General features: G+C 41.5%; 1 protein-coding gene across 2 annotated transcripts in view; it reads left to right on the top strand.

Moving 5' to 3' along the window:
* Positions 1-22,609, top strand: part of TENM4 (teneurin transmembrane protein 4) — a 1,707,472-nt gene that overhangs the window by 1,245,659 nt on the left and 439,204 nt on the right. The window contains exon 10 of one of the 2 annotated variants that reach the window (XM_069070949.1): positions 10,905-11,114. The exons of the other annotated variant lie outside the window; for it this stretch is intronic. Coding sequence (XP_068927050.1) covers positions 10,905-11,114 — 210 coding nt within the window. The remainder of the gene's footprint in view (positions 1-10,904; positions 11,115-22,609) is intronic. 2 annotated transcript variants of the gene reach the window in all.

Here is a 22,609-nt window from a genome sequence, read left to right as displayed (position 1 = left end):
CCTTCCTTCCTTCCTTCCTTCCTTCCTTCCTTCCTTCCTTCCTTCCTACCTTCCTTCCCTCCTTCCCTCCCTTCCTTTACTTTCTTTTGGAACTTTGATTTCATCAGTGTCAAGACCCCCCCCCCCCCCCCAATATGGAAAGCACCTCCACTGATGCAGATCAGAAACTGGTCTGTAACCTACAGTCTTAAAGTGTTACCTATAGAGGAAAGATTAAGTTACTTGCCTGTGCTCATACAGTTAGTATGTTAGCAGAGGCAGAACCTGAACCTACATCTTCCTGACTCTAGGACTGGGACTCAATTCACTACATCACAATGCTTCTCCAGCTATCATCACTATTAATATTATTATTAATTAACCAATAAACATTTATCAAATACTTATTATGTTCCAGTCACTGAGCTAGTTCTGGTGATACAAAAAGAGGCAAAAGACAATTCCTTCCCATAAGGAGCTTACAATCACCATCATCATCATCAATTACCTACCTTACAGGGCTTTTGTGAATAAAGCATTTTGTAAATTGTAAAGAAGTCTGAAAATGTGAGAGATGAATGGTAGACAATATGTATAGGTATATCCATATATACATTTTATATATGTATGTGTGTATATACATGTATACATATATATACATTTTATATGTGTGTGTGTGTTGGTCAGTCATGTCTGACTCTTCATGACCCATGGACCATAGCATGGCAATACTGTTCATGGGATGTTCTTGGCAAAGCACTGGAATGGTTTGCCATTTCCTTTTCTAGTGCATTAAGGCAAATAGAGGTTAGGTGACTTGCCCAGGGTCACACAGCTAGTAAGTGTCTGAGGCCAGATTTTAATTCAGTTCTCCTTAACTCCTGGCCCAGTGCTCTATCCACTGAGCCACCTGACTGCTTCTATATTTATGTTTGCATTTCCTCTCAGATAATGATGGTCTCCATGTATTTACAAAAGTCTTCAGTGACTAGAATCTTCAATTTTATTCAAAATTCATATCAAACCATCTCTTACATGAGAACTTTCCTATTCTCTTTGGCTGCTAGAAGCCTTCCCCCCACATTACCCTGTGTTTATTTTATATAAATGACACACACACACATACACACACACACATATATATATATATATACATATATATATATATATATTCACATGCTCCTTCAGAGCAAGGACCATTTCATGACTGCCTTCATAGCTCTAGGACAGAACATATAATACCAAGTCATAGAAGGCAACTAATAAATGTTTGGAAATCAATTAGTGTGTATGTATGTATATTCATATATGTGTAAACATATATATCCGCATATGATCCAAAGGAATGAGTATGTTCTCTTTATCTCTGTGGCCTGAAAGAATTCACACACACAGCATAGTTTATGTGTGTATATGCATGTGTGTTTAAACTGCTACTTTTCCCAGGCATTTGAGAGAAGGGGTCTTAGTTAATGTGAAGGGGGATGCAGTCAGGAGGAAAGAATTCTTAGAACCCCAAGAGGTGGGAGGAGTGAGACTGGGTTGAAATATGGTGTGAGCAATTTACTACAGGTTGGCTTCTGGAGAGCATTTCCCAGTATAAGTCATAGAGACAAATAGCTTGAGTCTACTCTGAAAATACCCACTGTCAACTCAAGTTGACTTAGTGGGAGTTGCCTGAGTGGCTATGTTTGGCCCATAGGATTTAACAGATGGGGAAAGGCTTACTTATGTTAAGGGAGCCTGAGGAGGCTGCATTTAGCCCTTTCTTTCTTTCCTCCTCCCATCCAACTTAAACTGTCAAGGACCCATTATATAGTTGGAGCTTTGTATATTGTTCTTATAGTTCCCTTGAGTTGGAAGAGAACTTAGACCATGGAATGTCCAAGGTAGAAGGAACCATAGTCCAAGGGGTATATGAATATAAAGAATACTTAAGCTTGAAATTACTTCATGATTTTGAATATAAAGAATTTTAGAGTGGACCTTTAAATCTTGAACGTCAGGAGTTAAAGCAGGGATGCTTAAAGTGGGACCAGGGATGGATTTTAGGGGGCTGTTGCAGGGGAATCTATTTTCACTAATGTCTAATTGAAATTTAGCATCTCTCAGTTATGAATGTAGGCAATAAACTACATTAGTATTAGCAGTGCCTGTGATTTTGTTACCATAAGAAATTACAGATATTTTCATATCTCATTACAAGAGAGAATCAATTGGATGTTCCTTGTCAAAGATCAACCCAATGTTTAATCTTCTTATATTATAGGGAAGTGGGAGTTCCAGTAAATAATTAGACTTGGAATCAGGAAGAAATGAGCTCAAATCTAACGTCAGACACTTACCAGTTGTGTGATCTTGGGCAATATATTTTACTTCTCTAGGACTCAGTTCCTTCATATGTAAAATGAGGATAATAATACTTCCCAGGGTTGATATAGGAATCAAATGGGATATTTTTTGTAAAGTATTTAGCAAGCCTTTAAGTGCTAGAAATATGCTGATATTATTATAATTGTTGTTGGAAGCTAGCTGGCACAGTGGATAGAGTGGATAAGCCTCTTCCTGAGTTCAAATCTGGCCTCAGACACTTACTAGCTGTGTGAACCTGGGCAAGTCACTTAACTCTGTTTGCCTCAGTTTCCTTATCTGTAAAAATGAGCTTGAGAAAGAAATGGCAAACCACTCTAGTATCTTTGCCAAGAAAATCCCAAATAGGGTCACAGAGTCAGACATGACTAATACCATGTTATTATTATTCAAGCTAAACAATAACAACCTTCATACTATCTCTTTAAATAATAAAATATTGATGTTAACTTGCCTCTGTTCTAAATATATTCTTCTGTTATTTAATTTACTAATAAATAAACATATTATTGTCACAATTTTTTATATTTTGATAACCCTATTTCAATATAATTGGTTTGCAGTCCCCTGCAATTTTTATGTTTAAAAACAATAATAAAAATATTTAGCATTTTTATAGTGATTTAAGGTTTGTGAAACACTTTTTAAAAACCATAATACTGAGAAGGGGTCCCTAGGAATTACCAGACTGCCAAGGGATCTGTGACACAAAAAATTTAAGAATACCTGGCTTAAAGGGATGTTGAAATAAAGAGCCAGAGCTAGAAACATTGAAACTGACACCTTCATTTTACCAACACTGAAGCTTGCAACTAATACTAAGGTTTCCTGAGTCTCTGACCAGTACATTTTCCACTACACAACACTGCTTCCAGAATACTTTATTCTTGTTACCATTAAATAACCAAGGCAGTGTAGTACTGAGGAATGAGTGCCATATCTCAAGTCAGAGGAAATGGTTGTCAGTCTGAACCTTCCTACCTTGCATAGCCTTGAGCCAGTCACTCTGAGTTTTCTCATCTATAGAATTAGGGAATTGGACTATAGATGACCTCCAACACTAAAGCTAGGATTCTAAGTGTGGTTATTATTAATAATAGTTATTAATGATGATATTATTAAGATTATTGTCTTCAAGTATTGAAAGAACTATCATATAAAAATGAGAGCTAATTAGACTTACTTTCCCGTTCCAGAAGTCAAAGCAGACTACATGTGACCTCGAAGGTTCCCCACCCTTGATATCTTCCAAAGGAAGCAAAGACCTAGTATTTACTCTACAAAAGAGAAAACTTAAGGGGAGAGTGTGGTCTCTCTTTTTTTTTTAAGCAATCGGGGTTAAGTAACTTGCTCAAGGTTACACAGCCAGTTGTTTCTGGGTGTGGTGCTGAGTATCTGAGCCCGGGATTCGATCTCCAGGTCATCCCGACACTGGAGTCGGTGCTCTTACTCACTGTGCTACCTAGCCACCTGTAGCAGCAAGCACCCCAAGCGTCCTCAGGATTTGCAGCTACCACAGGTTCTTGGATCTGCTTTGTTAAAGGAAAGCAACTCAAAATGGGTTAACAAGCTTACTTTAATCAGTCAGACATATATCGTTTGCCTTGTTCAGGGGAAAAAGGTCAGCACCCCGAACTTCAAAGCATACAGGCAGAATTATCAAGACAGAAACAGATCAAGTAGACAGATTTCCAAACTGTCCAACCATTACATCCATACCCAGTCAACATCTGGGTTTCCACATCTGGGTTTTTCAAAGCCGGGGGACTCTCAACAACGGCTTCCCAGAATTCAGATCAAATCACAGAACACTTCTCAAAGTGAGTCCCAAAACAAAGCTACACATCAGGGCTTATATAGCCTTCTCCTGGCTCAGAGAATGTAACAAACTTTTGGACCCACTGGCCAATCAAAAAGTATCTACTGAAAAACAAGCCTCCCACCCCAGACTCCAGGTGCACTTTAGCCTAGGGGCAGGGAAGATCTTTAAACCTGCATTTCCATTACACCACCCCAATGTGATCTCTTTCTTAATGTATATGTGATGTCTTTCTTACTGTATACATAGGGCTGCATGGAAGGGAGATTTTAAATTTGTGCCTGGCCCCAGAGGACAGAATCAGCAGCAGGAGCTGTAGTAGATGGAGGATGATGTGAGAGGGTGATTAATCTCAATGGCAGAAATAACTTCCCAACACTTAGAGCTTCCCCAAAGTCCAATGGTGTCTTCAGAGGCTATGGATTCCCCATCACTAGGCATCCTTGAACAGACTGGTCAATACCATTGTGGAGAAGATTCCAGTTCATATATGGAGAAGACTGGTGATGCTCTGATATCTCTTCCAACTCTGAAATCCTGTGAGTCTATGACCTCGGGGTAGAAGTTGCAGGGAAGCAGATTGCTAGGGGAGAAGCAGCTAACAAGACCATCCAGTGATGGAATGAGCTGCTTTGTGAGTCTACCTCGGGAGCTCTCTGAGCAGGGGACCAGACGAACACTTGTGGGCCATGTTTTAGAGAGAGTTTTTGTACTGGATCCCCACTGAAAGTTGGCTGAGATGATCTCTAAGGTTGTTTTAGTCTAAGATAAAGCAATTTGAGATGGGTTTTCACGTCTTTTGCTCTTCCTGTCTGAAAGACAGAGATCCAGTTGTGAGGCATTTAACCCAGTACATCCCAATCTTCCCTTCTCCATTTTATTTTGCATGTTTGGGTTTTGTTTTGTAAACTTTCCCCAGAAATATACACTTCATTCTTCACATCATTTTGAATGAGTCAGAGTAGGTAGAAATACATGCTTAACTCACACACCTTCTCCTTCCACCCAGCTTCTGGTTTAGATGTCTCCCTTTTTGTTCCGTATTTCTCTCATGGAGAGACCCTGTGGAGTGGTGCATCCAGAAGACCCAGGTTTGAATCCCAGATGTGACACTCACCAGCTGCGTGACTGGAGCCAAGCATTTGACATCTGAGCCTTAGTGGCCCCTAGGTTAAAAGGCATGATTATCCTTGCACCACAGATTGCACTGCAACCAGCATTTGTTGTAGTAGTAATTGTTGTTCTTTGTCTTTAAAGATGCAAAGAGAACCCTGAGCCAGAAGCTGAAAGGATGCAAGTTTCAGTTAAGATTTAGTTCCTGCTCTAATGGAATTTAAAGTTTACTAGAATAACAGCTCACATATAGGTAGCCCTTGAAAAAAAGAGCACAAGAATTTGAGCAAAGCACCTAAGTACAGCCTTTATTACTGTGCTCATTTTACACATTCAGAACCTGACACTCAGAGATGTTAAACAACTGCTATAATTTACCTAACTTTTCTGAATCTATTTTCCTCATGTCTATTACATGAGTCTGGAGGGGGGGAGGTTTGAATTATTAATTGATTTCAATCAATAAGCATTTATTAAATGTCTGCTTTGTGCCAGGCGATAGGGATCCCCATCACCACTGCCACCACCACCACCAGAACTGTGATGTCATTAGTATAGAGAACTCTCAGTAAGAAAGCTTCCTCATCTACCTGCAGAGAACCACTGAGGGACACTGAGAGGTTAATAGACTTGCTTAAGGTCACATAGCCATTGTGATCGGAGGTAGAGGTAGAACTTTCTGGTTTGGAGGCATGCTTCCTATCCACTGATCTACACAGCCTTGAGCATTGGGTATACACAAACAAAAATGACACAGTCGCTGTCCTCGGGGAGCTCTAGGACCCTTAAGGGTTCTTAACCTAGTGTCCTATTAACTTGGTTTTTGAGAATTATGTTTCTGTATGTTTGGTTTGCTTTATAATCCTGTGTGTTTTAATTTCTGCATTTAAATATATGATTCTGAGAAGAGATCCACAGGCTTCTCCAGACTTCCAAAAAGGCCTATGACATAAAAAAAAGTTAAGAACCCCTACTAATACTGCTGCTGCTGTTGCTACTACTACCACTACTACCACTACTACTACTACTACCACTACTATCACTACTACTACTACTACTACTAGTATTACTACTACTAACTACTACTAGTATTACTACTACTAACTACTACTACCACTACTACCACTACTACTACTACTACTACCACTACTACTACTACTACTACTACTACTACTACTACTACTACTACTATGACATTATATAATTTATATAGCACTTGATACATACTATTTCAATTGATCCTCACAACAACCCTGAGATGTAGGTGATATTATTACCCCCATTTTATAGAGAAGGAAACCAAGGCTGAGAGGTTAAGTGATTTGTCCAAGGTCACACAGATAATGAGAAACAAAAACAGTATTAAACTTGGGTGTCTTGTTTCTCAGGTCTCCTTGCTCCTACACAGAGGCTGCCTTTCTATAGAAAGATGAGCAGAAGATGGGTCCTCTGTGTAAGCTCTTATTTAACTCCTTCTCCCTGATCTAACTTCTCCATCTCATTGATCAACAGGGCTGATGGTTATCCTCAAAACCTTCCATTTCACCCCTTCATTTCCACTTCAAAAGTTACCATTGCTGACTTGGCATCTCAAGCTTGACCTTATCCTCATTCTGCATCCCAAGACTGCCACAGTCTCCTGCTGCCTCTATGACCAATGGAAGGTCTTTATATCATTTAAATGTCTCCAGCATCTGTCCATTCCTTCTGTCACTTCTGCTATTACTGGACTTCAAGCTGTGATTACCCCTTTCCTACACTATTACAGTAACCTTCTAGTTCATCTCTGCTTGTAGACTCTTAGCCATCTAATCTACTCTAATCACACTCAAATAGAAATGGGGGTCACTAAAGCATATGTAAGGTTCTTTGTGGGCCCTATTTTGACCACATATTAACATTATGCTTTATTATATTTTTTTTGTTAAATATTTTAATCTGATTCAGGCAGTACTGGGCAATGTTGCTGGCTTCAATGAAGCCTGCAAAACTATTTAACATCTCTGTTCTAATCCATCTTACTAACCATATCACTCACCTGCCTAGAAACTTTGCATAACTCTTTATCAACTGATAATAAAAATATCATTTATACACTGTGCTAAGGTTTGCATAGCATTTTACCTACATTATCTCATTTCATCCACACAAAAAACCCAGGGAGGTTGGTGGTATTATTGTCCCCATTTTACAGAAGTGGAAACTGAGTCAGAAATTAAGTATCTTGCCCATGGTGTTGTTGTTCAGTTGTTTTAGTCATGTCTGACTCTGTTGTTTTTGTTGTTTGTTTGTTTGCTTTTTGGAGGGGGGAGGACAGGGCAATTGGGGTTAAGTGACTTGCCCAAGGTAACATGGCCTAATTTTTTGTGTTAAGTGTCTGAGGCTGGATTTGAACTCAGGTCCTCCTGACTCCAGGGCCAGTGCTCTATTCACTGCACCACCTAGCCACTCCCATGTCTGACTCTTTGGGATGCCATTTGGAGTTTTCTTGGCAAAGATACTGGAGCAGTTTGCCATTCTTCCTCTAGCTCATTTTACAGAGAAGGAATTGATACAAACTGGGTGAAGTGACTTGCCCAGCATCACACAGCTAGTAAGTGTCTGAGGTCATATTTGAATGGATTAAACAGATTTGCCCATGGTTACTTAGCTAATAAATGTCCAAGGTCATATTTGAACTCGTATCTTCTTTATTCTAAGTCTACAGCTCTATGCACGTTACGACTCAGGTCTCCCTTTTATTTTGAGCTACAGAAAATAAAATCCAAATTGACATTCTACTATATCAACTCCCCTTCAGTCTTATACAACTCTCTTTCATATGAGCTACATTCTATCCAAAATCTGCTTTCCCTTTCTTAAATTAATCTCTTGTTTTCCTACTTCTTCATCTTTACTTGTTACCATTGGAATCTATTCCCTCTACATCACCACCAGTTGAAATTTATATTCTCAATCTTCCTCAACATTTCCTTCTGTTGAAGTCCCTTCCTTTGTTTGAGGCCCAACTCAGGTGCCATTTCTTCAATGGAGCTTCCCATCACCTCCCCCAACTGAAAATGATGTCTCCCTCCTCAAACATCCCATGTACTTTGCTTGGACTTAATTTTTAAAATTCTCTCAATCCCCCTTGTATTGCTTTTATTTATTTATGGGTTCTTCCCCTCCATTAGATGGGAAGCTCCTTGAGCGCTGGGCCTGGGTCATAACATTCTTTCTATCCTCAGGGCCAAGCATGTTGTTATGTATTGGGTAAGCACTTAAATAGTTTCCCTAATTATTACATATTCTAATGGTATTATGTCCCATGATGCTACTTTACCAAACACTATTTTTGAAAAGACCACTGAAAATATTTGGTGGAGTATGCCTACATTTTTTTTTACTTATCAAGCATTTATTTTCTCTTCTTTTCACCCTTCTCCACTGAAATAATAATAAAAAAAAGAAACCATAAGTCTTATAACATATGTACTTAGTCAAACAAAACAAATTTCTATGTTGGCCATGTAAAAAAAAAGCTGCACATCTTATTCTTCAAATTTAATCTATCCCCCCTCTGTCAGGCAGTGGGTAACATTCTTCATCATCGATCCTCTTGGAATCATTGAGTTGATTACTTCTTTCAGAATTGTTCATTTTTACATTGTTGTCGGAGTATTAATTATTCTCCTGATTTAACTCACTTCACTCTGTGTCAGTTCATACAAATATTCATGCATATAAATATTTATTAACCTCCCCATTAGATTATAAACTCCACAAGAGCAGGGGGGCTCTCCTATTTATCATTGAATCCCCTGTATAATGCTCAGGGGCCTTTTACATAGAGGCACTCAGGGGAAAAGTTATTGAGTTTCATTGCTTCAGTTGCATTCAGCGATTCTGGAAATATTTGTGTTTTTAATGGTATCCCACATTTTCTGTTTCACAAAGAATTTTTCTGGTAAAAGTCCAGTGTGGTAGGTAATGCAAGTCTCATTTCCCTAATTCACAAAGAAACCAAGAATCAGAGGGTATAAGCAACTTGCCCAAGGTCATGCTGCTATTAAATGCCAGAGCTAAAACTTGATCTTAGATTTTCTCAAGGCAAGTCCTTGATGCCAGGCATCTTTTCTGAAAGACAGGCTAGGTGTATGTATGGCTAGGTGAGGAGGATAACATAGCAATTCTATGTCCCATATACAACCTGGTAGCATTTGGTGACTATGAACTGAAGGGAACTAAAGGTTGAGTGAACCACAAAAACAACAAAAAACCCCAAAACAAAACCCTAAATATTCAGCAGCTGCTGGTATTCTCATTCTTCCTCCTCCGTCCTATATTGTCCCTACTCCCTGCCCCCCACCTGCCAAATTTATTGAATCCTACAGAAGGACATTTGGAGTGTGTTAAAATTTCTAAGGTCAGGTCTTGTCAAAATCTGGATGCAGTTGGCTGAATTTAAACAAAACAAAACAAATCAGTATTTCAGAAGGGGGCATAAACAACCAAGCCCTCCTTGTCAGACAGTTTGCATTGTCTTGTACTATGTAACATTTTTTATATGTCTTTGCTTATGTCCTGTTTTGGGTGATGTATTGCACATTTTGGAATGTCAGCCTTGGGTATAAATTGCAGGGTTTTCCGTCTGTGCCTCTAAGTGCTGCCTTTAAATTGGGTGTCCCAGAGAATAAGGGGTTTGGTCACAGAATCACATAATGTTAAGATGTAATGAACCTTTGAATATAGATGTACAGGAGGAAGAGACATTAGAAAAAAAGAATGTTAGGGGCAGAAGGGGCATTAGGGTATGGAATATTAGTGCTGGAAGAGACATTGGAACACAGAATGCTAGCGTTGGGAGGGATTCCCGGGACATAGAATGTTAGGGCTGGGATGGACCCCTCGACACGTTAGAACGTTAGAGCTGGAAGGAATCCCTGGACTAGAACGTTAGAGCTGGGAGGAATCTTAGAACATACATTGTTAGAGGGACTTTAAAATATAGAATGCTATAGAATGATGTTGTATTTTAGAGCTAGGAGGGAACTTAGAGCATAAATTGTGAGTTTAGGAGGTAGAATGTTAGAGGTCATAGAATCTTAGAGCTTTATGGAACGTGGGGAAGGAACTTTAAAATTCAGAATCTGGAGGCTGGAAGAAACGTTAGAGAAAGCTTAATCCAGACTCTTCATTATGTAGATGACGACCCCCGAGGCCCAGAATCTTGCTTCTAGGCGTGGCATTTTTAAACTAACGCCCAAGAATTAGACCTTAGATCCCAGGGAGATACATGGTGACGGGTCCTTTAGCATGTGATGCCAGGGCTCCCACCTGGTTTGCACAGGGGCTCGGCAGCGTCCTTCTCTCCAAACTTTAAGCGTGTGTATAAACTCATTCTGGGCTTCGAAGGTGCCTGCTTTGCAACTTCTGCAGAGTCTGCACAAGTGCCCCTTCAAGCAGATGGGCACGGACCCCAATATGTGCAGTACATCTCCTTTTATAAGTTCCTGTGTCGTTGATGCGTGTTTTCCCTTGACTCCCCGCGCTCCTCCCCACCCCTCACCCCCGTCCTAAACCTCCCGTGTGTTCCTTAAAAGTATTTTATTTTTCTGTCTGTGTTTGTGCTTGTGGTCCGCAGGTCGTCCCTTGCATTGTTCATCTGCTTCATCAACCCCTATTGAGCAGTCCCCTTCCCCTCCCCCTTCCCCACCGGCCAATGAGAGCCAGAGGCGGTTGCTAGGCAACGGTGTGGCCCAGCCAACCCAGGACTCTGACTCTGAGGAAGAGTTTGTCCCTAATTCATTCTTAGTTAAAAGTGGCTCCGCAAACCTCTGTGTCCCTGCCAATGGTAAGTCACTCTCTTTCTTTCTCGTCCTAACTTTGTTCTCTCTTTGTCCTCCTGCAAGGTGCGTTGCGGGGCGGGGCGGGAGGGGGGTTTTGCATGGAAGGAGGAGACAATGGTGCGTTGGCTTGGATTTATGATTTGCCATGTGGTGTGTTTATGGAAGGGTCGTTGCTTGCCCCGCTGCTCGAGCCCTGCAGCTTCTCCTCCCCTCCCGTCGTGTCCCAGGGCTGAATTGGGGGGCCCTCTCCCTATCACAAAGAGCCCCTCTGAGTTTGGGTGACTTGAATCGATTGGATTTTTTGTTTTAAAGAAAGGGTGGAAAAGTTCCACCAGCTGTAACTCCAGCCCCAAATTCTTAGCTGAAAGTTCCCGGGCTAGGAGCATCCTGCGAGGGTGGGCAGTGAAATGCCATGACAACTTAGAAGTCAGTGCCTGTTGCCAAGAAACTGCCCAGTAACCCGCAGGGCCACAAAAGCCACAGGCTTCGCAGCTGGTCTTAACAGGAACTTTGGCAAGTTTTCACTCCAAGTCACTGTGTCTTTGAAATCATGGTATAGGAGAAAGAACTTTGGAGTCAGAGGAGTTGGGTTTGAGCCCCTTACTAGCTTATCTGGGAGACACTGAACAAGTCAGTGAAGATCTCAGCCTCAGTTTCCTCACCGGTAAAAAAAACGAAGGGAATGGAACTAAGCGATCGTGAAGGTCCCATTTATCCCAGAATTTTTGTCCCTGCAATGTTGTCCCTGTGGGATAGTGTTGGAAAAGGGCTGGACTGAGGCAGAGTCGGGTGACCTGGGTGCTGGCTTCCAGAGTGGTCCTGCCAGTATCTGGCTGGGTCTCAGTTTCCTTATTTCTAAAATGAGAGAGCCGAACTTTGTGACCACTGAGGTCCCTTCCAACTCAAAGGTCCAGTGACTGCGAGAAAGACAAAGTATCTATCCTAGGCTGTGCAAGGCTTTAAATCACTTTTTTCTTCTTTCTTACCTAAGGGAAAACATATATTAGAAAATGGAGTTAAGGGTGTTTGGTAGAAAACCTGTGTTACACAGTGGGCTGCTTGATGTTTGGGAGACACTCACGTGTCTTTTTTTGCATCTCCTCCTCTTAGCACTGGGCTTCGTACAGAAGAGGTGTTTAATAATTGTTCATTTGAATGTGACCTGCTTGCCTGGTTGTGTTCCCCAATTTGTAGCAGGAAATAGCCCAGAAGGGGTCTGGATCCTTAAAGACTCAAGAGAGTGATGGAGAAAAGATTCAGGAGGGCTGTTGGTAGGGGCACCTGGGAGGTGGGCTGTGATCCCCAACTGAGTAGGAGGGAGAAGAAGCTGGACGAAGGTGGGAAAAATCAGGCTCTTTCCCAATTAAAGTGTTAAGCGATCCAGGAGATGCCTCCTTCCCCTCCTCCTGTTTTCTGGAGACCTAGGGCTATAAACCTGGGAAAAGTTGTTGACTACCACGTGTTAGATTCATCAAGTGGCTCATTACCTGCAACAGGGTAAACATCAACCGGAGACCCAGCCTTGGCCAAGCTGGTTCCCCGGCTCCCAGCCTGAATGAATCAGCTGCAGCCCCACTGATTTATAGAGGAGGCAAAACAATTAGTATGAGCTGGCCCCTGAAGGTGTGAGCAAAGAAGCTAATGGCTGCTTCTAGATACAGATCCCTTTCCTCCCAGGCTCCCCCCCCCCCAAAAAAAAAGTCTCCCTGGGCTCTTTTTTCTCTTAAGAACTTGAAGAAGAAACCTTGACATTTAATGCATTTTAAAACTTCCTTTGGTGACTGTGATGTGTTTTGTATAGGGAAAACAAACGCCTGCAGGGTCTTTTCTGAGAAGTAGCCCAAGACTGTCCTGCTGGGGAAATGCTAGGGGAATGAGAAGGTTGAGTTCTCCTGGGGAAATGCAAACATTGCTTTTAAGTCATCACTGCTTACTGCAGTGGGTCCAACCCAAGTCCCTGCTTCAGGCCAAGATGCCTTTAGGTATTCACTAATTTTATCACTTAGTCACTTCTTTGTAGGTTCTAAGGAGATGGTGAGAAAGGCAAAGAAACTTGAATGGTCTTGTTTTCACCTCCCTAGCCTAGTAGCTAGGAAGCTTGCCTTGGGTGCAGGTATTTCTGGATCCAAGTCTCATCTGGAACACACTGGCTTGGCTATATGACCCTAGGCAAGTCATTTAACCTTCTGAGAGCTCTGTGAAACTGAGTTTGCAGTTTCAGAGAAGGTAGAGGGGACTTGCTCATTTGGGAGTTCTTGTACCAGAGAAAGCACAGGTTCATTCTGCCCCATCTGCCGGCACTTATCACATTACTTTGTATAAGGCAGCCTCTTGATAAATGCATAAATTAACTTTGTCTCATGTTGGAGTCTTAAATTGATTTTTCTGGCTGTGTGTAAGTCACTGGGCCTCACTACCCTCATCTGTAAAATGAGGGAGTGAAATCAGAGGGTTTTCCAGACCCCTTCCAGCTCTAAAAGGCCTGTGATTTTTATGTGAGATGTGTTTAAATCCTGACTACCAATAACCTTTTAAAGATGATTGTTCTGTACACATATATATATATAATTTTTTCTTTGTTCACCTACACATAGAAGGTTAAAAAAAGAGAAATTAAAGACCTTAATCTCTCCCTTTACTAATTAACTGAACAGCAGCAAAAGGCTTGTTCCGTCTTCAGTGAGTTGATGACATTACTGCATTATTGATGTGTAGGGAAGTTAGGGAGACTTTCAGTTGGCTCATAGGCTGCTGGCTTATTTATTCTGCTTTCTGCCAGTGACTGGCTCTGCTGCTGTGGTTTGTAGACACTTTGCATTCCCGGAGGGGCGCCTTTCTTTGTGTGTAAAATTCTGCAGGTTGGTAATAAATATGTCCCACACTCAGACAGAGTGTCTGGGCTCCCATTTGCTGGGTGACTTCGGTTCTTCCTCACAAGAGATGCAGGTAAGGTTCGCTAATCTCTGTGACCGGTTCTAGGATGGCACTCTTGCTCTAAGCAAAAATCAGAACAAAGCAACAGCAGTCCCCATGCACACAAAAACATCACAAAGGTCACCTGTGCAGGTCTTTGGAATCTATAAAGCGTTGTTTCTGCCAAGAACTTGAGAGTAGTAGATGAAGGGAGTAGGAGGGAAAGAAGTAGTGCATAGAAAGCAAAAAATTTACCTTATTCTGCGCCCCCCCCAAAAAAAGACCTTCCAAGAATAGGAGAGCCTGCTCAATGATTTCTCTAAACGTATTTGTTGCTTTTCAGTCCATTGGTGTAGGGCTGGAAGGCACTTTAGAGATCATCCCTTTCAGATCACTTTTATACATGAAGACCCTGAGAATGTAAGATCTTGAGAGTTGGGCTTGTTTCATGCTCTGTATTCGGATCCCCTGCACCTAGCATGTGAAGGAGCTTATTAAATGCTTGTTGGTACTAGACTGAGGCCCAGAAAGTTTTAAGTGCTTCGCCAAAATCACTCAAGGACTAACCAGCGAAGTCTGAATTCAAATCCAGTTTTCTTTTGGCTAATACAGTTGTCTCCCCTAAGGGCCTGCTTCTTTTAGACTTAGCTTAACCACTGTTGTTGGTTTAGAAACACACACACACACAAATATTTATATAGTACTTTATGTTTTACAGAGTCCTGTCCTCAGAGATGCTCTGTCTGTGAGTCTGCCCTATTTGGCCCTCTTTCCTCATACCGTATTTGAATTGAGGGGAGTGGCCTAGGTGACTAGGGAGGGATAAAGGTTTCCTCCAGCTTTAGAACCCAGTGACTTACACTCCTTCAGGCATTATTATCCCGATTTTACAAATGAGACTCAGATGTCAAGTAACTTGCCTAGGGTCACACAACTACTACTAAGTGTCAAGGACACCTAATCAGCGAAAAGCAGTAGAAGCTCGTTTTGTTTACTACAGATGGAAGCCTCTTCCTCTCTGACTGCCTAAAAGCTTGCCTCAGCGTCAGCTCTGCCTGAGAATGACTTCCAAAAGGATTTGTGTTGTACTTTTTAATTAATCCCTCCTAGGCTTTCTTTCCACAGCTGTGTAAACTCAGTCTTACAGGAGTCAATCCAAAGTAAGTAACACCCAGAGAGCAGTACTGCTGTTGTGAGTCCCCGAGTAAATTGCAAGGAAGATGCAGGGGGCCTTGCAAATCAGGCCACTGTATCTTCAGAAATGGAAAACGTAGCTCTCCCCTGTATCTGAGCTCTGCTCATGCCCAAAGGAAAATCAGAAATCTCCGGGCTGGAAAAATATTTGGATAAAATTTCACCTAGGAGTATTTGAAAATAGTTAGGATCAAAGGTCGGTTGGCATCTGCTCATGTCAGGAACTTTTATCAGTGAGATAATATTTGTAGAAAGCACTTAGCAAAGGGCCCAGCACATAGTAGGTGATATACAACATTCCTTTCTCTTCCCTTTCCCTATGTCAGAGCCCTGGATCTTGACTCTGAATTAGAGGTTCTATTTCCAGCTAAGCTTTGGGTCCTTGTGATAGTCACATCACTTTTCTGGGCTTCAGTTTCCTCATCTATGATACAATAGTAATAAGCCTTCTAAGACCTGCCTCACCGGGCTGCTGAGTTAAAAGCATTTTTTAAGTTGTAAGGCACTAGAAAAATAGCTTCAGTTTTTTATTATTACTAATGAAATTGTGATCTAAATCCCTCCTTGTCATAACAAAAACTTTTCTGAATCGCCCTGGGTAAAAAGTTAATTTTTACTTGTATTATATTTTTTGTTGCAGACTGGCATGTAAACTCCCTTTGCCTCTGTAAGTAATAATTAGTAAGTATATCTTAGAATATCACAGAGCAGCTTGGAGCATTTAAAGGTTAAGAGGGACTTGTCCAAGGGGCGGCTAGGTGGTGCAATGAATAAATAGAACACTGGCCCTGGAGTCAGGAGGTCCTGAGCTCAAATCCGGCCTCAGACACTTACACTTACACTTACACTTACACACACACACACACACACACACACAAACAACTAGTCGTGTGACCTTGGGCAAGTCACTTAACCCCAGTTGCCTTCCAAAAGGCAAAAAAACAAAAAAACAAAATAAAAAGGGATGTGTCCAGAGACACACAGCTAGTAAGTGTCAGCATCCAGAGGTCTTGACTAGGCTCAGGATGCTATCCACTTCGGCATACTGTATTTCTTATTTTTGTATGGGTAGGAATAATTATTTTTGGTCTGGACCAATAATTTCATAGGTGTAGAGAACTCCTGGTGAAAAAATCCTTTCTACCAGTGTACCTCAGCACCTGCACTGGAATTTATATCTTAATTGTGAGAAGTTAAATAGCATTGTCTGGATTATAGAGCCAGTCTTTGTCAGATAGAGAATTTGAACCCAGCTTTTCTTCTAACTCCAAAGTGACCTAGGACAGACACGTTTTCGTTTTCTCTCTCTCTCTCTCTCTCTCTCTCTCTCTCTCTCTCTCTCTCTCTGTCTCTCTCCCTCTCCCTCTCTCCCTCCCTCCCCTTCTCCCTCTCTCCCTCTCTCTCTTTCTCTCTTCCCCCTTCCCCCTCCTTTCCCCCCCCTCCTCTTTTTCCCCTCTTTCTCCCTCCCTTCCTCCTCCCCTTTGTCTCCCCAACTTCAGGTTTCCCCCCACCCCCATGAAATGCTGCCTTTCAGTAACAGTAATAACAGAACATGTATATGGTACTTTATTTGATGAAGAAAAAAGTTTGGGGCATTGACACATAGATGGTAGGTTCATCAGAAGCCATGTTACCTGGGGAAGAGTTTTTTGTGATCACAGCATTTCAAAGGTTACTGGCAGAGTCCAGGAAGGGTTTGATCTGCCTTTGGGGAGAGTCTGGCCACCATGATAGAATCACAAATCTTTGGAGTGTTGGAGTAAAGGGTTGGCCATAGCAATTCATAAAACCACTTTGGGCATGGAGAAATCACCCCCTATCTCCTGACTTTAAGTCTGGAACCTTTTATACTATGTTTTAGTTTCTTCTCACTGAAAACGTGAAATTATGCATCCTTTGAAGTTTAGAGGATTTGTTGTTTTTTTCATGGACGACCTTACCTAACAAAGAAATGTTAGGGGCTTCTCCTTTCAACAGGTCCTTGGGAACGGGTCTCCAGCTTTGAGCAATCTGTTGACCGTAGGCATTCCAGATAATGGGGCATGGATTGGGCTTAAGGAAACTGATTAACAGAAAAACTGATTTCCACAGAAAGTTACAGGCTCTAAATATTAACCAGGAGAGTATGAGCTAAGTTTTAGGAAATGCTTTCCGACAGACTTACAGAGGTGATGGAATGGTCTTCCACAGTTAATTTCCTTAATTCAGCATGGGGCTTCTGGTTTCCATTTTTCATTTCAGAGGTCGGCCCAAGGATGTCAATTGGCTGGTGTCACCTTGGCTTCTCATCAGTTTCATCCAGATTCTCAGGCCTTTCTTTCCAGGGCTCTAAGTGGTTGGGATTTTATTACTTGAGGGGGAGGGAAGTGTTTATTCTCCTATTTTAAAAGGGAAACGTTTCTATTTATCTTAGACTCTTTCAATAATAATAACAGTAATAGCAGAATGGTCACCACTCATTCTTCTAAGACATCACAGTGGACAAACAGACTCCTCCTGGCACCTTGCTCAGGATGGTTAGAAGTGCAAGAAGATACTAGTCTGTTATCCTCATTTACTACTGGGAAAACTTTAACTAAGAGGAGGGGAAATGATCTGCCCAAGGTCACCATGGTAAGTAATAGAGCCAGTATTCAACCTCAGAACTTCAGGTCCAGTTCTGATTTATTTACCCCATGCCAAGAAGCCTTTCTCAAAATTGCTTCTAATAATCCAAAAGTTCAAAAGAATTTTAATAGGATTTGAAAAAAAGGTTGAGGGGAAGGCGGAATCTTGTCACCTAGGAAGGAAATGTGCCCTCCCCTGAGGTTGGTCCTTTGAGACACAGCCCTTTTCACCCCATACTAGTTATGGCTCTGAGTGAGGTATTGAGGGAAGACAACTAGACATAGAGAAAAGAAACTTGGGTTCAAATTCCACCTTGGCCAATAAATAGCTTTGCAATCCTAGGAAATACCTTTAATTTCTCTTGGCTTCAGTTTCCTCATCTATAAAGGGGGAGGGAATGTAACATAATGACTGTTCCTTTCTTAAAAGATTGTCAGGAGAAAAGCCTTTGGTGCACTATAGAAATGTGAATTAGTCTAAGTTCACTGAAGCCATTTTGCTTTAAAATCTCAGACACCTGTATTATTTACTAGGTTCTGTAGGAGTGGCGATGTCGTAGGTGAATTTTCCAGTGGTTTTCTCATTAACGAATCTTCTCATTCTCCTAGATCAGAAGTGCATGTGTTGATAAAAGTAGACCAAGGAGGTAGAGAAGCTGGGTTTTGAGAGTGGGCTCCACCTATTAGCACCTGTGTGACTGGGAGCAAGTCGAGTCTCTAGGAGAGTTAAGGCTGTCCCTGAATGAATTCAGTTCAATATAGTAAACATTATTATATAATGAGAGGGCTGTTCTTGAAGTGATAGGGTAGGAGGCCTATATGGTGGTATGAAGCACACAATAGGAATTTAATAAGTACTTGACTGATTGGACCTAGGTTTGAATCCCAGGCCTTCTCCTTGGTACCTATGTGACAGGTCATGTCATGAGTCTGTGACTCAGTTTCCTGATTTGTTAAATGAAAGGGTGGGACTGGATGCTTGCTGAGACCCCTTCTGATTCTAAATCTAAGATGTGAATGAGATATTTAGTGATGCCAAGAGCTTGGCACATGTGAGCACTTACTTAATAAGTGGTTTTTCATTTATTCACTTATTTTGCTCTGACAGTGAGGGTTGGCTTCTTCTCTATAATGAGTTCTTCCAGAAACTGGACTTTTGTCTCTAAAGGAGGCTACAGATAATCACATCTTTCTTTTGAGATGTGTTGCCCACAGCACACCATTGAATGTTGGTCTTTTGTCCTCACTTCTACCCCAGGACTGTGATCAACAGACCATGACTTTGCTGTCACTGGTCTCCTGAGGCCTCAGGGGCACAGCTGGAGGCAGGCCTGTCTGCTTCTCCGTGCCCGAGAACCATTCAAGCAAATCAGCCCCAATGCCTCTAACCTGAGAGCAAAATATATTAGCATCCTAGGCCTTATACATCCCTCCTGAGTCTAAGGACATAGCCAAGAAGCATCCAGACCTCTTTTGCTCTTGGCCCAGGCAACAGACATGAGGACAAAGGACCAGAATTTGACAACGGAGCTGATACCTGTTCTGTGTTAATGTGGACCTAGTCCCTTGTCCTCTCTGACCCTCTGTTTCCCTCATCTGTTAAAAGAGGTAAATTATACTTGTCCTATAGAAATGAAGATATTTCATGAGGAAAGTACCATCTATATATGAGCAGTTATTATAAGTAGTATTTGAGATCATTCACATTTATGTAGAAGTGGAAGAGATTTTAGAGGCCATCTTGTCTAACCCCTTCATTTTACAGATGAGGAAACAGAAATTCAGAGATGTTAAGGTGACTTTCCCAAGGTCACACAGTCAGCCAGGATTTGATCCCTCTGTCTCCAAATCCAGCACCCTTTCTACTCTGCCATACTGTGCGCTCTCTCTCTCTCTCTCTCTCTCTCTCTCGGCATATAATAATTACATTTTGAAAGATCTGTAGGTCTTCTCATTCTATATAATTCTTATGTTTCCTAATAAATTCTAAATAGGGTCAAGTCAGCAAGCATTTATTCTGCCTTTTGTGTATGTCAGCACCGTGCTAAACTCTGGGAATATAAACAATAAAGAATAAAGACATGCCCTCAGGAAGTTTATGATCCATAGGGGGAAGGTAACATATTAAGGTTGCTGGACACTTAAAAGAGTGGGGGGAAAAGGGGAGCTTAGTAATGAAAGTGCCTGCCTTGGGGCCATTGTAGAGGACATCCAGTGAGAGAGTAAGAATTCATCTGGAGAGGAATGAAAACATGGTGGATGGTACCGGACCTCCTCCTTAAAATGATGTTCTGGGAGCAATCAGCCAATCAGAGGGGGAGAGGCCACAGGGATGGAGGGCTGAGGTAGTTGGTGGGAGCTGGTAGTTTCCAGAGTGAAGGACTTTCTGGAGCATTGCAGGGAAAGTCCAGCAGTGAGTACAACCTGGAGAGGATCACAGAGGACCTGTTGGCTGAGATGGAATCCTTCCTTTGGGCTCCCTTTGTTTCTCAGGTGATAAATACCACGCAGCTATTCTCTTGCCTTCTTGGTTCAATATCAACCCATTTCCTTCTAGCATACAAGTCATCATTGATAACCAGCTGCAGCCTACTTACACTCACCACATATTTTTCCAATGATCTTTAATTATTTGCAACATTCATTGTTCTAAGATAATGCTATTCCATGATTTGCAGCCCTAGAGCGCCATTGCAAATACATACATGCTAAATAGATGGGCTTTTGTCGCAAGCAGGCTGCTATGGGGAGTGGCAGAAAGCAAGACACAGTTTCCCAGATGTAATACATTCTGATCTTCATCCTGCTAAATCCCAGGTCCTGTTTGTGATCCATCCACAGGGCTTGTCAAATATATACGTATTGATGGATTAATTGGTCACATAATTCACATCTATAATCATCAAGGGCCTACACATACTTTATCTTATCCAGTTCTCACAACAGCCCTTGAGGTAGTTTTGGGGGAAATATTATTATCCCCTCTTTACTGGTGAGAGGCAGTATAGTATAGTCGTCTAGGGGGCTGACCTTGGCATCTGGAAAATCAGGGTTCAGGTTCTGAGTCTGATTCATATGGATTGTGAGAATCTGGGCAAGTCACAGAATCTCCCAGTACCCGCGTCTATCCCTTAAGACTATAAATTACAGAGGAATTGCCATTCTTGGTGAAGAGGGCACCCATACCAAAGGGGTTCCTGTTTCAGATAATTTCCCACAGAGATAAAATTAGATGTTGAGACCCACCACCCCCCAAATTAAAAAACAAACACAAAAGCAAGAGACAGATTGGGATTTGATGCCCCCAAAGGAACAAACTAGGGATCAGGCAACTTGAAATTTTGGGGTTCTAGTCTGGGTTTTCTGACTCCAAGCAGAGTGTTTTACCACTAAAATTGGCTCCCTGGAGGGGATAGATTCTATTTAGCTAGTTTTGAATGAATTTATTACCTTCAGCATTAAGAAAAAAGTTAGAGAGGAAATAGGACGAGTTAATTTTTGGATGTGTTGAGTTTGTGATGTCTGTGGGACTTCCAGTACAAGATGACCAAAAGATAATTGCTAATAGATAATAGTAGGTAAGGAGAGAGACTATGGCTAAATTTATAGATAAGCAAATCATCTGCCTAAAGATAATAGTTGAATCCACTAATGTACCTGCTGATCAGATCACCAAATGAGATAAACTAAAAATAAAAAGAGAGAAAAGGGCTCAAGACAGGGCCTTGGGGGACACCCGTGGTTAATTCATGGATGACAAACCAGCAAAAATAAAAGCATTCAGATGAGAGAAGACCTAGAAAACAGAGGAGAGAGTAAGTAACCAGGAGAAGAATGTGATCACCAGTGTCAGATGTTGCATAGAGGTTAAGAATTTAAGGAAAGGTGAATAAAAGGAATGTGTTCAAGAGGAAGGACCTTTATTTTCTCTCTGATTTTTTTGTGGGGTTGCAGATTATGGTGTCCCTTTCAGGAAGATTAGAAAGATGAAATGCTTTGAAACCACCTATATGTTGAATACTTTGCTGGTGGCAGCTTCTTGCTCTCAGTAAGCTTACAGTCTAGTAGGAATTGATAAAATATGCAAGTAACTATAATACAAATTATAATAGAGGAAGAAGACTCTATAAATCTTTGATGAAGAAGGGATCATGTTTTGTTTCTTGTTTCCTGAGTGAATATGTCAACTACCAATGTTGTTGTTCAGTCATTTCATCAGTGTCTAACTCTTCATGATTCCATTTGGGGTTTCTTTGGCAAAGATACTAGAGTGATTTACCATTTCCTTCTCCAGCTCATTTTATAGATGAGGAAACTGAGGCAAACAAGTTTAAGTGACTTGCCCAGGGTCACACAGCTAGTGTCTGAGGTCACATTCGAACTCGAGAAGATGAGTCTTCCTGACTCCAGGCTGGTGTTGTATCCACTGTGCGACCCAGCTGCCCAACAACAACCACTGCCAATAAGTATGGTTTAATGGGAAGGAATTCGAGGTATGAGAGCCTGCAGACATATGTTTTGGTGCTGTCCTTGTAACTAATTTGATGTTTGGACTTGGGCAGTTCATTTCCCCTTACTGTACCTCAGTTTCCCTCTACAAAATAAGATTGTTAAGTAGATCTGCAATTCCCAATGTTTTCTAGAAAGGAAATCTTATTTCAAGCTAAAAAAAAAAAAGTCCAGGTCTTCCTGTAAGGGAATGGCTATTCTGTTTGGTAAGAGACATGCATATAATGACAAAAAAACTTCTATTTATTCATTCATGCCTCACAAGAGCATCTGAGAGG

The sequence above is a fragment of the Petaurus breviceps genome, unplaced genomic scaffold (assembly GCF_028583685.1).
Source record: "Petaurus breviceps papuanus isolate PSGF00001 unplaced genomic scaffold, PetGlider_PUasm1.0 90823, whole genome shotgun sequence".
In the NCBI taxonomy this organism is placed as follows: Eukaryota; Metazoa; Chordata; class Mammalia; order Diprotodontia; family Petauridae; genus Petaurus; species Petaurus breviceps.
This window is presented reverse-complemented; position numbering and strand designations above follow the sequence as displayed.